The 16,677-nt window shown below is 45.5% G+C and overlaps 1 protein-coding gene across 1 annotated transcript in view; it reads right to left on the bottom strand.

The window, feature by feature from the left end:
• Positions 1 to 231: 231 nt before the first annotated feature.
• Positions 232 to 16,677, bottom strand: part of TMEM132B (transmembrane protein 132B) — a 382,194-nt gene continuing 365,748 nt past the window's right edge. The window contains exons 6-9 of the mRNA XM_006051109.4: positions 12,120 to 12,325; positions 9,616 to 9,886; positions 7,245 to 7,436; positions 232 to 5,888 (exon numbers count right to left, since the gene is read on the bottom strand). Coding sequence (XP_006051171.3) covers positions 4,740 to 5,888; positions 7,245 to 7,436; positions 9,616 to 9,886; positions 12,120 to 12,325 — 1,818 coding nt within the window. The 3' untranslated portion in view covers positions 232 to 4,739. The remainder of the gene's footprint in view (positions 5,889 to 7,244; positions 7,437 to 9,615; positions 9,887 to 12,119; positions 12,326 to 16,677) is intronic.

Genomic DNA, 16,677 nt, shown 5'->3' with positions numbered 1-16,677 from the left:
ATGGTTTGCCACTGGACAGGGACCTGAGAAATAGGAGTCCTCCTTCTGAGACATCCAGGAAGAGGTGGCTCCCTATTTGCAACTTTCAAGAAACATTTTCTTTAGGTTTCCATTTATTGCTGCATCAAAGGTATTCATATCTCTGGCTAAAAAGAAAAATACATGTAGTCAAATCATACAGCTGCTGCAATTAAAAGAGAAAAATGTGGATAAAATAATGCAACCACTAGAGAATGTTTAAATGTTTATTTTCATGTTAAAAAGGATGAGTTACCCTGTGGTTAGAATATACCTTTATGCTGAAAAACAAAGTCACTTTATTTCTGAAATAGTTCTGGGGGAAAAAAAAAGAAAGAAAGAAAAAAGGAAAAAGAAATTCAAAAGTAAGGAAGAGTAAGATCAAAATGTTCTGGCAGATTCCATCCACAGTCCCAACAGAAGCCATGCCCTCTAAAGGCTGCATCTTTAATTCAGTGCATTTCACGATGTCAGGTTCTGATGTTTCCCACCATCAGTTTAGATATTTCTGAGCGGGATGTCTGTACATTTAAAAGCTACAGCTTTGCATGCTTTTATTTGAAAAGGTATTTATTCCAACACACCTTTCAGTTATTCAGTATATTGCCTATATTACATACAAAAATATCTGCTATCCATATTTGAGCATAACTTTTCCACCACCCATACTGTTCCTTTACATAACAGGTGACACGTGATACATTACACATAGTACAATTTTGAGGGAGAAGATGGTTGCTGGGTTTATAGACCACCTATCTTGTCATTTGCAGAGACTAGAATGGAGATCTGAGGCTGTTGATGAGAGCAGAAAGGTGATGAAAGGATTCAGATGGAACCACCCTCTGTGATCAGTGGAGTTGGAATGAGTGGTCTTCCCTGACAGAAACTTTACTGTGGTCCCAACATCCCAACATTAGGAAGACATTTTTCTAAAAGAGTGAGATGAAACAGCTGATCAACATGCACAATTCCTAAAACTTAAAATTACCTAGGTACAAAATACTTCTTCCACGGATGTGGCAATGGGACAAAAGTTAATCCATTTTTTCCCCTGCATTAATTTTTTATAAATAAAAAGCTCTCTGCCTACAGTCTAAGCATGATTACAGTCTGGGAATGCAGCCTGGACAGTGTGCAACAGAAAACCACCAGGGGTCAATGATTCTCTCTTGGTTCACACGGAGTATTCTGAGGTCAGCTACCTTGTGTGTTCTTCGAGGAAAGTTTCCAGGAAAACTTTTATCTTTTCTTTTTGTTTTCTCTCAAATGTAACACTGCAGATTTAAACTCCAGTAATTTTGCATGGCAGCTGCTCCTTGATAGCTGTGCGCTGGCCTGGAGACAGTAGATTCACATCCTCCATGGTTGTAGGTTACCTGGTCCTCACGTGGCATCTGAATTGCCCCTCATGTGATTCAGAGCTCACAGCCTGCTGTCCCCATTAGAGGCTGCTGGTGTCTACCTCGGGGGGAGCCTGAGCATCCCATTTTTATGGGAGAGAAAGGGATTCTATCTACATCATTTATTTCAGGCTATTGATACCAATCTTTTGCATGTCACAGCCATAAAAACCTGGAAAATCCAGGCAAATGCATGCCTCCCCCTTCCCAGAGAACCGTATTTCAAGGCTTACTTAATTTACATCATTCCCCCCATTCTAGTTTAAATATTTTGGAAGTATAGTTCCTATTTGTTTTAAATTAACCAGGTTGGAAATCAAGCAGATATAGCACATGGATTCTAGTCAGTAGGAAGTATTTAAAGCAGAAGGAGCTTCAGTTAAATTCTGTTCAGCTGAGTAGTTGTCCATGCCCAATCTGAGGACAACTGACAGTGTTGATTTCCACAAATAACTGAATCTCTGGCTCTTCACTATTCACACACACACACACACACACACACACACACACATGGGTATAAGTATGTATGTGTGAGTATAGGGAAGTGTGTGTTGTGTGGTAAAAGGGACCCTTCCCCCAAAACCTTCCATTTGATCTTTGAGCTGACTGGATCTCAGCATAAGCCAGCAAAGGTGGTTTATGCAGCCTGCATCACTCTGGGGGACGCTAGCTTACCCACAGGGGGCAACTTCAGGACCACGGTCAGCTCCCAGCCCTGTTGAGAAACCAAGTGAAAGTCAAAGTTGCTCAGTCGTATCCGACTCTTTGCGACCACATGGACTATACAGTCCATGGAATTCTCCAGGCCAGAATACTGGAATGTATATCCTTTCATTTCTCCAGGGGATCTTCCCAACCCAGGAATCAAACCCAGGTCTCCCTCATTGTAGGCAGATTCTTTACCAACTGAGCTATAAACCAAGGGTTCCTTCTAATTCTCCTCAGTGTGTTCTTTGCATCACGTCAAGCACTCAGGCCATAGAAGGTGGCCTAAATAAGGCTCCTCATGACAATGGTAGGTTCCTCTTCTCCTGAATTCTTCCCGTGGAAACTCTCATTTTACCAGTGGGAGCCAGCCTGCTGTGTGTGTGAGACTCACTCTCTGCATCATTTGAGGTTCCTCAGTTTTAGAAACGAAACCCCTATTATGTCTGGACTGTCAAAGGGAAAGAAAAGTGAAAATATCTTATAGGGGGAGCAGGATTCATATGGACAGCTCTGTTTCCATTAGCATGTGAATTTCTCTCCAGCCCTACAGAGTCAGTTTTGAGCAACCTCCCCACCAAGTCCTTTGAAAAGCAGAGGCAGCTTCCTTTGGCTACCAGAGCAGCTCTTCCTACAAGGTGTCAGCCATCTCTTTCCAAACTCCTTTGGAAGCCAATACCTGGGTCTCCTGACTTCATTTCCCAATCAAACTGGAAGATTTGGGCAACCTTACCAGCTTCAGTTCCTAATCCCCATTTTAAACACAAGAGCAACTGAAAACCAGCCCCCAGAGGTTAGGCAGTGCATCACTGATAACTTAGGCATGGTTTATAAACGTACTGCAGTCCTGTGGGCAAGAGACACATGGAGAATGCTATGTCTGCCATGTCATGGCTGGAGGAGGCTAGTTGTCATGTTCCTGTCCATGGAACCCTATAAGAGAACCACTGAATCACACCTTATAAACAGCCCAGCCAGCAGCCATCGAGAGTCAAGGAACTGTTTCAACACCTCCTGCAGGTCCTGGCCATGTTGGGTCTTTAAAATTCTACTTCTCTGAGATGCAAATGGTTCAAGAAAGCTTGGAATGAGGCATACTCATCCAGAGTCTGTTTTTCCAGCCATCACATCCTAACAGAATGTTGCCACAGTTCCCTAATCTGAACTTCTTGCTCTGCTTGAGACCAGGCATGCTGTTCTTTGAAAAACATTATTTAAAAATTATGCAGGAATCATCCTTTTTTTTCTCTCTCTCACTTGCCATTTCAATTTCCCAATAGCTATGGTTGTTCATCACAACTGCTTCTCAAGCTTCTGGAATAGTCATTTATTTTATGAATTTTGGGGTAGAAAAAAAAACCATTGCTTTTCTTGATTAATGTACACCCTGTATAGGTTTTACCTCTGCCAGAGTCATGACTAGGGATATAGATATATATGTTTATATACGAGCTTTTTCGGTGGTGGGGTGGAAATCATTGAATGGGTATATTTCTATGTATTACTAAGTTGAAACATCATTCCACTTACTGTTCTAATAAAGTTTTGCTCTGGTTAAAGAAAAGTTTGGTCTGAAGGTACTTTCTATGCAATTTCCTTTCTGTGCGTATCATTTCTAGACCTTGATTTCAGTTTGGATAACAAACAGTGTCGACCACAAAGCATTAGTATCAACACAACTATTTTGAGGACTGCTTTGCCCTCGGAAATGCACTCCAAGAAGGAGGTCCTCATGACTCCTGCAAGCAGAAGATAAAAGGTTCACAAGTTCATAATTTTTCTCCAAAGTTTTTAAGCATCATGTAGAAAACTCTAAAGAAGATGGCCCCCCTCACAGTACATCAACATTTTAAGTAAAATCCCACGTCCCTATCTGAGACAACAAAGTTCAACCACAAAAAAAGGAAAGACAGCGTGAGGATTAGCTTCTTAGCTATTGCCCCTAAGTGATGAAGTGTGGAAAACTGGAAAGACCCTGAACTCCCGCACAGACACCCAGGAAATAACAGGACGTGCCAAATCGTGGGGACTAAAACTCATATGTAAATCAAACAGATCTCAGAGAAAAGAATGGCATCTCTTGTCTTCATGTTTCAAAAAGAATTGCAGAGGTCAAAGGAACCAGGCGCGAGTGCAAAGATATATAAAAATAATGAGCAATGCTCGTAACAAATATGGGCGGCTACATTCAGCATCTTTCAGGTATGTCCAATCTCAGGCCAAGGGCAAGAAATGTCCACTGTGCTTTAAAAGGTCTAGGAGTAGAAAAATCAAACCCAAGTCTTTTCTAATTCCACGCGGCTGTTTTGCCACGAGATGATTAACAATGTCTGTGGGGTCAGGTTTATTCTACTGGAACTGAGCTAGTACCAGGCAGCAGATAAAATCATTGTCTTAGAATTTCTCTAGGACCCACATGTGGCCGACTCAGAGACATTGCCTAGCTTCAAACCCAGCTGCCTTTGCTCTCTCTGATACCTGCTTAGAAAGGGATCCCGCCAGACCGCCACAAATGAAGCTCTGTTAAATCATCCCCTATTGCTGATCAGACTCACGGCTCCACCATTCAAAAAACAGAAGGCATAAAGGTGAATACAAACATGAGAAAGGAGTTCACATCTGGTCCTGCAGCCTCTCCATGTAGTCTCTGAAGCCCTGGGACTCCCCCAGCCCCATATCTGGGCAGACCCACTGGATGTTGTCATCACTGTCAAACAGGATGGAGTTGGTGTAGGGGCCGCCGTCCTCTGGGAGGATGGTGGTGTAGGAAGTAAACTTGACCCTCTTCCTCTTGGGGCCTGTGGAACTCAGAGGGTCGTTTTTCATGTCCTTCTCATAGACATAGTCAGAAGGTCTGAGCAGCTGACTATGGAAAGTCTTCTGGGAACCACCGTTCAGAAGGAAGTTCCTCTCCTCGAACTGCAGCCCCCTGTCAATCATGGTGGTGCACTCCTCCGACGGGAGGGTCACATCCACTGGGTTCTCTAGAAGCTCCACGTCGTTCCCCAGCCAGACCCAGTCATGGGAATGGGGGATGTTGCCTTGCTCGCTCACGGCGAATCTTTTGTGTCTATATTTCCAAGCAAATGCCACACAGTTGATCAAGAAGACCAAGATGGCTAGGCAGAAGACGCAGAGCAGGGCGTACATGCCAATCTCCAAGTCAGTAAGCCCCCTGGAGGTCACCGTGAGGTCACTAGGATTATGGGGTTCCGGTGACTTCCCTTGAGCTGGGAAGCTTGTGAAGGCATCTGGACCACCGCTCTTGAGCATCTTCTTGTCTTTTCCTTCCATGGGAGACTGTGGGGTTGTGCTTTTGTTGGTATGTTCCTCATGGCCAACAGAGGCACCATGCTGGAACCACTCCTGAACTGCTCTCTCCTGGTTTCCCTCACGATCTATGGTGTTACTGAGGTGGTCTTTATATTCCCGGTTTATGCCCTCAATATCGTTGGTGCCTCCTTGGTGCTCATCAATACTGGGCTCAAATTTGACTTTGACGTTCCCTTTCCCCACGGCAAGAATGCTCTTCCTCTTGGTCTTCTGACAGGGCTCACTGATCATCATTTCCAGTTTAATCAAGGGCCCTTGCCCTTCCCCCTCTGCAACCACAACTGGCCATTTGGACTGAAGGCTTGCCTGGACAGATACCACCATTTCATCCAAAGATGAGACAGTAACTGAAAAATCCTTGGGATCGTAAATGTCTAAAGGTGTCACCGAACCATCGCTGAACAAAATCCAAGAACTGACGATGGCTTCCTAAGAGAAATGAAACCAAAGCATTGTTATAATCGGGTTCCTTCAAAACTTGCAAATGTAAATATGATTTTCTAAGTAATATTATTTAAACATACACACTAAGAATTAATTTCTATGTTTTATCATTGTGAACAGCTCTTGGCTTGCCTGGAACTGGCATGAGCCGTAAGCCACAGCTCTACTAATGTAAGAAATAGACAATATGCTTTAGCAAATGCATTAAAGTGTATTTTACAGTAAGTCCCCTGCATATGAACTTTCAAGTTGTGAGCTTTCAAAGATGCAAACGTGTTCGCATGTCTGGTCACCCAAGTTAGTTCTTGTATCTGGCATATATTGTCACGTGCATGCCTCCTCTACACGTGGCTGTGCTTCTGTGCACTTCCGTGTGCAGCACTGTATAGAGTACAATGGTACAGCATCTTTATTCAAGTCCAGGATGTCTGAAAGCAAGTGTAAAAGCAGAGGCAGTGATGTAGCTGGTACTGTACTGTATGATTAAAAATGTTTTCTTTACTTTTTGCTTGTTTTTTATGTATTATTTGTGTGAAAAGTATTATAAAATGACTGCCTTGCAGTACTATATAGCCAATTGTGTTAGTTGGGTACCTAGGCTAATTTTGTTGAACTTAGGAACAAACTGGACTTATGAACACACTCTCAGAATGGAACTGGTTCGTATGTATGGGACTTACTGTAATTTACCTCATGCCAGACAACAGAATTTGACTTTGACCCTTCTAAAAACATTCTGAAAGATCAAACAATTTATCTGAATCAAATTCAGGTGCAACTAATCAGGCGCCTGCTCAAGAGAATATTGCTTTGAACTTTCCTTATTAGGAAGCCAATGCTGACGAAGCAAAACATGGGCTGGCTGGACATGCTTATGGAAGGATGCATCATAAGACCAGTTTGCTTGAAGGGCACAGTGCCCTAGGATCTTTATCAATGACATGTCAAAATTTAAAGAGGCAGAGAGTTTGAGAGTTGGCAATCATTGTCAACAGTGGCGATTGGATGCCTATGCTTGTTCAAGTAGCTGAAATGAAATTTCCAAGTGTCAATAGGCACCTTCTTGGGCAAAAGTAAGAATATGGGAGCCTTTGGTGGTCTAGCAGCGAACTGTGTCTAAAACAGGTAAGGCTGCTCTAAAGCAAGAAGAACATATGAGGAAAATGGGTCTAAGACATTGAGTACTTTTCTTAGAGACAGGACAGATTGGATAAGAAATAGGAAGCAGCTTCAAGAATCACCAGTCCCAGTTATGAGTGCTCTATTTATCTCCTTTGCAAGATGTGACAGAGAAAGAAGCGGTCCCAATCATCCAGCGACAAAAGGACTCTGGTATCTCACCTGCTGTGGGGCCTGAAGAACATCCTGGGCAGCTGCTGTTGAGACGATGGCTCTTTTGTCCAACCTGTGAGGCTGCAGGGAGAGAGACAAGCCGGCCACCAGCTGCACACCCAGGTCCGCGATAGTGACCCGGTCATCCAGGACGGTCACGGTCTTTTCAGCCAGGATGGAGTCAGAGAGAGGCGACAGGACCTGCAGAGTCAGTGGGAAACCTCAGTGTCTGCTCCTCACACCATTCACAGCTCCTGAACTGGTGTTCCCACCAAAGTGTTCTCCTAGTGTCCTGTGACATGAGTGTATGTAGCGAAATCATGTATGTGAGCAAGTCATAGTGTGTGCGTGCTAAGTCATGATCCTGTTCAATTACGCTCTCCAAGTGAAGGGGTTTTAAGTACAAATATCATCTTGGCCCATTTTCTTTCCTTTGATTCATATCATGATAACAGTACTGTATTTTTTTAAGCCTGATTTAATTTAGAGGCAATAACTAAAAATTGCCTACCTTGGTACTAGGCACCAAAGACTGACTGACATTTTTCCAACAAATAATATTTAGTTGTGAAAATGGCAGAATTGTAGTAAAAGCTCTTTAAAAGGTTGGTGCTCAGCCGTCTCTTCCTACTCCTTCCAGTGGGCATTAGATGTTCACTATGGACCACTCACCCCTGGAGAAGGGAATGGCAACCCACTCCAGTATTCTTACCTGGAGAATTCCATGGACAGAGGAGCCTGGTGGGCTATAGTCCATGGGGTCGCAAAGAGTCGGACACGACTGAGCGACTAACACACACACACAAGGACCACTGATCACCATTGTGTGGGCTGCCGTGTCATCACTGGATAAACCAGGTGAGCAAAGTGGGAAAGAGAATCTTACTCTCCTAAGAAACCATTTTTCTTAATTTACCATCTAGCTTGCAAGCAGGTAGTGGTGATGGTTTAGCCCAGCCTGACCCATACTTTGATTGCAGCCTTGCAGTACCCTGAACTTGGTACCCCAAGCTCACCTGGACTCCCAACATTCAGAACTCTGAGTTAATAAATTAGTGGTGCTTCATGCTGCAACCCACTCCAGTACTCTTGCCTGGCAAATCCCATGGACGGAGGAGCCTGGTGGGCTGCAGTCCATGGGGTCGCTAAGAGTCGGACACGACTGAGCGACTTCACTTTTACTTTTCACTTTCATGCATTGGAGAAGGCAATGGCAACCCACTCCAGTGTTCTTGCCTGGAGAATCCCAGAGATGGGGGAGCCTGGTGGGCTGCCGTCTATGGGGTCGCACAGAGTCGGACTGAAGCAACTTAGCAGCAGCAGCAGCAGCATGCTGGAACGTGTTTGATTGCTTTGTTACACAGCAACAGGAGAGTGATACAGAATGTAACACTGAATCCAGCTTTGTCAAAAACTGACTTGGGCAACACCTAAAAATCTGACTTCGTGAACTATGAGCAGTAACTTTTTAATTTGTTATTAAAAAATATGCTGCATTCTTTCTGCAGAATGATCCTGTCCACTGGCTAGAAAATAGTTTTACTGTTACTATAGTAAAGTGGAGAGTAGTTTTTATTATTTTTAGTGCAATACATTTTAAAATTTTTTTGTGTCCACTGTTCAAGGTAAAATATAGCTAAATGGTTAATGCTCAAGTTGAGGAAAATAAAACTAGCTTTCATAGGTTCTACTGTCTTCTGTTAGTGACACATAAAAAGTAAAGGATCACATTAGGGGAAAAATTGCTTAGACTGTGTGTTAAATTTAGCTTTGATAAAAGAAATGAGATATTTTTTCTCAACTCTCTAAAAGGCAAACATTTTTCTTTGATTATTCTTCGAGGTTTTTATTTGCTACTCTAGACAATAAGATTTGAAAATGACTTTGACCTTCTTTGCGGGGAAATACAATATAATTTTATTATCATTACTTTATATTTTTCAATTGTTCTGTGAATTTTTGTGAATTCTATTGTCTTTTATAAAAATATTCATTTATTTAGTTAGTTCATGGGGTCTTAGTTGCATCATGTGGGATCTTTCGTTGGGGCACAAGGACTCTCTAGTTGTGGCTAGTGGACTCTGGAGCCCACAAGCTTAGTTGTTCCAATTCTACTGGAATTCCAGTTCCCTGACGAGGAATCGAATCCATGTTTCTTGAACTGCAAGGCAGATTCTTAACCACTGGACTATCAGGGAAGTCTCTTAGGAAAAAAATGTAACACAAAATTTAATTTGAGTTTGAACTGTTAGAATTAATGAACCCTCTATCACTGCCCATAAATCTTTGATGCACACACATGCTATCCTCCAGCATCTGCCTGGACACTTATCAACACAGACCAGGGTTGGGGGAGGTGGTGAGTGCTGGGTGCCCATACCTGCACGGTGGTGATGCCTGGCTCCCGGCCCACCAGGGTCCTGCCATCCTGTATCTGAGCGATTCTCGGCTCTTCCACCTTCATGAAATCCATCACGAGGTCAGTGATGTCAAACTGCCAGTCAGGGCCCAGCATGTAGCTCAGCTGACCCGAGTCAGGGGACTCGGCCACGAACTGGGTGAGGACGCGCACGAGGGCGTGCTGGTACTGCAGAGAGCACCCTCTCCCCTTCTTCTCCTCATCCTCCTCATCTTCACTGTCTCGGGTGGGCCTGGGACACACACACACAGCAGAGCCAACGTCACCCTGGTGAAGAAGGGTCTCCCCTACCTCCTTGTCCAGATTCCACATGACTGATGCTTCGTGTGAACTGGATTTTCTTCCTGCCAGAGCTGCTCACCAGCAGTCACCCAGCATCTGCTGCTTCTTTCACTCCCGGACCCTTTGCGGTGGTCACTGAGCGTCGCACGTGCTGCCACAGGCTCGGAACACAGAAGCCCAGCACGGCCCCACCTCACCCGCCCAGGGTTGGGGGATCAGCGCCGCCCAGGCTGAGCTGCTAACATAACTGAAACACGTCTGACACGCACATCCTGACATCTCCTCTTTCCTCAGCGCCCCGGCCCTTATCCCTGTCCTGACACAAGTTCTGCTCCACTTGCTTGCCCACGACCTGCCCTGAGAAACCCTCTCTGGCTTCACTACTTCACAAACTTCCCCTCGAGATGAACCGGTCCAGTGTCCCTTATGAGAGGACCTGGCTTGGTGGCTGCTGACGGGTCTGCAGGGCCCTCGGTGGACCGGGTCTTGTGTCAGGGGAGAGAGGGGCAGAGACTCATATGTCCTGAGTTAGAATACGTGCCGGGTCCTGCCTTACCTGCTCCTGTAAAGTGAATAAATGCTATCTTTAGAGCTCTGACTGCTGCAGGGTGTATCATTTCACTGAATTCTTGGAACAACTCTATTCAGTCACTCTACTGTCATCTCCAACTTGTAGATGAAGAAACAGGAAGAGAGAAGTTAAGTAACCTGACCAAGGTCGCACAGCTATACACGGGAAAGTGAAAGTGAAAGTCGCTCAGTTGTGTCTGACTCTTTGCAACCCCATGGGCTGGCTGTAGCCTGCCAGGCTCCTCTGTCCATGGAACTCTCCAGGCAAGAACACTGGAGTGAGTAGCCATTCCCTTCTCCAGGAGATCCTCCCAACCTAGGGATCAAGCCCACGTCCACCACATTACAGGTGGATTCTTTACCATCTGAGCCACCAGAGAAACCCAAAAGCAGAAAATCCAGAGTGAAAACTCAGTGACCTTATGCCAGAGTTCACAGCTTAGCCATTGCACTGTGCTCCACTAAGGATGGTTGACATTTACAAGCAGGAAGCTGAGAATGGATAATGCAGGAAAGAACACTAGGGCAGGGGGAATAGAGCTCTTCCCTAAATGCCAGGCCTTGTGCTGTGCGCTTTTTATGTGTTGCATCATTTTATTGAATCCTAGCAACTATTCTCGGAGAAGGCAATGGCACCCTACTCCAGTACTCTTGCCTGGAAAATCCCATGGACAGAGCCTGGTGGGCTGCAGTCCATGGGGTCGCTAAAAGTCGGGCACGACTGAGTGACTTCACTTTCACTTTTCAGATTCATGCATTGGAGAAGGAAATGGCAACCCGCTCCAGTATTCTTGCCTGGAGAATCCCAGGGACGGGGGAGCCTGGTGGGCTGCCATCTATGGGGTCGCACAGAGTCGGACACGACTGAAGCGAATTAGCAGCAGCAGCAGCAACTATTCTATGAGGTAGGTAATATGACAGTAAACCCACTACATACGAATGAGTTCCGTTCCAAGAGGGCATTCGTTTAAGTTCAATTCGTTTGTTAAGTCCAACTACATTAGCCTAGGTACACGACTGAGACAATGGGCTTTAGGGTAGCTTACTGTAAGAGGTTTATAACACTTTTCCTGGAAATAACTCATAAAAACAAACACAGAAAATAAAGAAAATATGTTTAATCTTACAGCATAGGACCTTGAAAAGTAGAGTAGTGCAAAGTAGCGGCTGGCCCTCCTTAACAATACCAGCTACGTCACCACCGCTTCTATGCTCGCTTCCGGACATCCTGGGCTTGAGACAAAGAGCCTGTACTACTGTACTCTATACAGTACGCAAAAGCACAGCCACGTGTAGATGTGCCCGTGTGGCAACGCTGCCAGACACGTGAACTACTTTATGGGACTGGACTATTGGACGTGCATTGGCATCTGTGACAGTTCACAACACGAGGGTTCGTATGTAGTGGGCTTACTATCTCCATTATAATTTCCTCCTGTCAGAGTAAGGACCCAAGTCAGACCCGTCTTAACTCTGTTCCCGTTACTACCCACTGTAGATGCAGTTTTGCTGGAGCCTCAGTCCCTGAGGACGTTTTGCCTCAGAGCTGAGCCCCGGGAGCCTCAGATCCACAGCCCCCTCTGAGGGTCACCCCCTCACGCTTAGTTCCTCACCTTCGATTGGAGGCCACCGGGATCCTCCATCCTTTGATCTGGCTCAGCTCCGTGTCTGAGATCTCAACCTGCAGGGGGAGTCTGGGCACCCAGACCGTGACTTCTAACTGGGAGGTGAAGTGCTGGTGGGTGAAGTTCACGATCGTGTCCACTTTGCTCTTCATCTCCTTCCCATTCACAAAGATCGAGTCACAGCCGTTGGAGACCTTGGGGGAGGGGACAGAATCGCCAGATGCATCAGCAGAAAAATCGCATGTGCAACCTGACAGTGAAAGTTCATGAACCACAACAGCTCTGAGCTGTGAGGCCCCGAGACAACCAGGAGAACGTGGCTTGAACAAAAGGTAATTTGTAGGCACTAATTGGTGGCAATGCTGATAAATAGACTCCAGGAAAACCATTCTGTATTACAAACTACTGACAAGTAAAACCATAAACATAATTTAATGGCGTTCCATAACCTTTGCTGCCTTTTCTGTGTGTTTTTTCCCTTCTCCTCACCTCTTTTATGTACTCAAACCACCACTAATCAAACCCCAGGTGCAGCATATTTCACTAGTGTGCAGTATCTGAAGATGTTTAAAAGGTATCCATATGTTACTAAAACAACACTTCATGTGAGCCGTAAAAGGAATTTTTTTTTTTCTGAAAAAACCTAGAGAGCTTTGTACTAGATTAAGACCCTTGTAGAAAAACACACTCATGAAATGCATCAGAAATGTGGATACAACTATTTTTGCCCATTACATTTTGCATTAATTTTACGGGATGGAGATGAGGATGTGGCATTCTGCTATGGACTTTTGACTCAGCACGTGGGGCAGGCACCCTTTTAACATGATGCATTCGCAAGTTAGGTATCAGACAAGGTAAGCCCCCATGGCTCTTCACATCTTCCAGGGAAGCAAGGAAAATGTTGATGGCTTTCTTTCCTAGACCATCAGAAGAATGAATGTCTTTTACGTATCTGAGTGGGGAGGGGGAGGAGATCACTTTATGGGCAGAGGACACACAAGCAACAATCAGTTTAGCACAGAATCACACACCTGCCAGGGGCCCGCAAGCTTCATTTTACAGATGACGAACCTGAGGCCACGTGATGCGCCACCGGCTCAAGGCCACACACCACTTTCAGGGACACTGGCCTGCTGGCAGTGGTCCCCGGCTCACCTGGAGTGCCCCCAAGGGGCCTGTTTCCCAAGCCACAAATGAAGGCTCACTCATGACCTTCTCTTCCTCGCCTGAATCGGTACCTGCGACCCAGCCTCCCTTCCCAGCCCCAGGGCACACGTCCAGCTGCTTCCTCCACGTGACCAGGTGAACGGCCAGAGCAGTGCCGGCAGCATCAACGTGCAAACTCTAAGAGCAAACCTCCACGTTGCTTGCGATGAATTATCACCACCTGTCCTCTCCCCCTAGAAAAAGGACATCAATGTGTATTTGCTTCCACAGGAAGGAAAAGATGAGCCTGGTTCACGGTGGAGAGAAATCAAAGACTGAGGAGAAAATAACTAAAATGATGCTTCCATCCTTACATCAGAATCACAGACACAGGTCCCTGTCATTTCCACCTCACCATGTCACTGATATCTCTGGGAATCTTTAAGCAGAATTAAGCAAGGCCAGTAATAGGAAGATGGGATGAAACCACAGTGACACTAACCTGACAACCGTGGGTTACAAAGCAATAAACAGGGGTACTGATGGGTAACTACGCATCAGGCTGAGTTCATTCAGGGAGCACTTTCCCACCCTGTCAGAGCTTAGCCCTCCAGGCTCCCCTGACCTCCAGGCTCCACTACTCTGAGCAGCAAAAATTCTGCCCCCAAATGGCAGTGGAAAGTGGCAGCTAATGTGTCTCTCCCCCTGAAATTCCAGTGGGAGTCGGAAAAGACATTTCCATCACTTTTCAAAGTGTAAAAGAATCCACTTCGCCTATCTCTCTCTCTTTGTCTGCTTTACCTCCTAAAGGAGAGAACAAAAATGATGAACCAAGCAAGTCAGCTGTCTTTTAAGGCATGTTTGTGGGACATAAATCTGTATTGTTGTGCCTAGGATTGTAAAGCGAGCAACCAGAGTAAGATTTTCAATTAAAGCAGAAAAACGAGTGGAGAGCTGTGTTTTTATTTTAAAGTCCTGTGAGGCCGACACAGTGCTGAGCCAACTGCCCTTCCCTGGGTGGCAGACCTGTTTTAGAGAAACTTCTGCCTTCCCTCCAGAGCACTGCAGTGAAAGACATACAATAAGACCCCTAAACATCCCTGGACTCAGTGGCAATAGCAGACCTCTCTCAAGAGAACAGGGTTCCTCACCGACAAGAACGCTGCGATGGATGCGTTACAGTTCTGCCCTCACTTTCTCCCAGCTCAAGGGGGCCTCACCCATTGCCAGAACTTTCCTCAACCTACCTCCCTCCAGTACAGACCTCAACTCTCCTGAATCTGCAGGATTATTATAACCTATGTGAGATGCACGTACGTTGTGTGTTTCCTCTAGAAGGAATGGTTTAGTATTTGTTAATTCAGTGTTTGCAGGGACTTTATAGGACATAACTAGTGTAAATAACGAAAATCGATTGCAGTAGGGATCTCTTATGGGTATAGGAACTCACTGCCTGTGAGGTTCCTCCTCTTCTCTGGAAGCATTAATCCTCACAATAATTGCATGTGGCAGGCACCATGACCTTCATTGCACCGAGACTGAATCCAGTGTCAAGAAAGGGAACATCACTTCCCAGGGCTTTGCTTATGTGTGTAATGATGCCAGCCAGCCCTCAGGACTGCTGACACCTGCTCTTTCCTCTGCCTGCTCACGCCAGTCCCCTCTAGAGACTTCCCTCGCTACACAGGACAAAGTCCAAAATCTTGATTACAGCTTACAAGACCTAAGGACATGGTACTGCCAACTTCTGCAGGCTCCCTTTGCATTCCTCTCCCTGTCCCCTGCACAGGCTCTTCCCTCGTGGGTCATGGGTCTTCTCTCCCTGGAGCTCTCCTGAACTTATTTCCAACTGAACACCTTGCCACCACCTTCCCATGACTGAATGACTGAGATCTGTTTGTCATTCATGTCTGAGGCAGATATAACTGTTGTCTTGGGCCACCCAGTCACACACTAGCACCCCTGCCCCATCTCACACACACACACACCTTCCTCTTTTCTGTCCAGCCAATCATAAGAACAGGGCTTGCTTGGTGGCTCAGTGGTAAAGAACCCACCTGACAAAGCAGGTGACACAACAGGAGATGTGGGTTCTATCCTTGGGTCAGGAAGATCTCCTGCAAAAGGAAATGGCAACCCACTCCAGTGTTCTTGCCTGAAAAACCCCATGACAGAGGAGCCCATGGGGTTGCAGAGCTGAACACGACTGAGCGACTGAGTACAGCACTATGTTAGTTACTCTGGATTGCTCTGGGTTGTATTTTATAATGTGCTTTTCAATATTTATCACTCTCTGAATGCTCCTGGCTATTTTTCATTTGTTTCTTGTCTCTGTTCTCCACCTGAAAGTAACCTGCTTGAGGCCATGGACCTGTCTCTTCTCATCTACTGTGTCTCCACTTCCAGCACAGAGGTGACATTTAGAAAGTGTTCAATAACTAGATGTTCAACGTGATTATGTCACCAGCTTCCTCTGGGTCCCCTTCATTCCTCTGCTCCATGAGTAGCCTGAATCTGGGTAGGAAAGGGGGCGAGGTGGTGTGCACCAGGTTATCACATTAAGGATATCATGAGAGGAGGCAGACAAGGAGAAGAAACCTAGTCCAAATGCTCAGGAGGTTGAGGTAAAAAATCTGATAAATCTGGATTTCCAGTGATGAATTTGGCCTTTGGGCTAGGAACTGAAAGGGAGATCTCTGTGTCATGTCACATTGTAGAGGCATGTGTGTTGGGGAAGCAGACAGACGGACACTGCAAGGGAAAGATCAGAGTCAGGTTCCTACCGCTTATCGTAAGGATACCCCCAGGGCTCTCTGAGGCCCTGAAGCAACACCAAACGCTGTGTATTCTAATGTAAGAAGAGCTGAGGACGGGAATGTGCAGACTGAAAACAGCAGTTCGTGCCATGTTAATCTGTGAGCATGGGCCAGACGGCTTGTCAATGTCATCACAGGAAGGCTGCCTCTAGAGGTTCTTTGCTCTACTGTCAAATTACACTTCTGCAGTTACAGTACTTTAGAGTAATAGGGGCAAACAGGGGTCTCCTAGCGTAAATAGTTTTCCTTTGGGTATCTTGTAAGATACACCATTGGCTTCGTTTTCTATTTAGAAAAGAAGCAAGAACTGAGTCTGTGTATCTGCACCCTCCCCGAGTCTGCCACACTGTTGATGTATCTCTGTCTACACCATAGAGGCTTTATAAGGCTTCCCTCCTGACCTCTCCCCCCACCTGGAGAAATGAGTTAGAAGGAAAAAAAAGTCACACAGTCAAGAGTAATGGCTGCAGTCTACTTCCTCGACAACTTGGCAAGGGCAGTTTAAGAAGCGTAAATGGTGTTTGTTTTAAGCTGAATAAAATAAAGGGTGCCTTCTGCAGTGCTGTTTATAAAGAAAATAA

Source organism: Bubalus bubalis, chromosome 17 (genome assembly GCF_019923935.1).
Source record: "Bubalus bubalis isolate 160015118507 breed Murrah chromosome 17, NDDB_SH_1, whole genome shotgun sequence".
Taxonomy (NCBI): Eukaryota; Metazoa; Chordata; class Mammalia; order Artiodactyla; family Bovidae; genus Bubalus; species Bubalus bubalis.
This window is presented reverse-complemented; position numbering and strand designations above follow the sequence as displayed.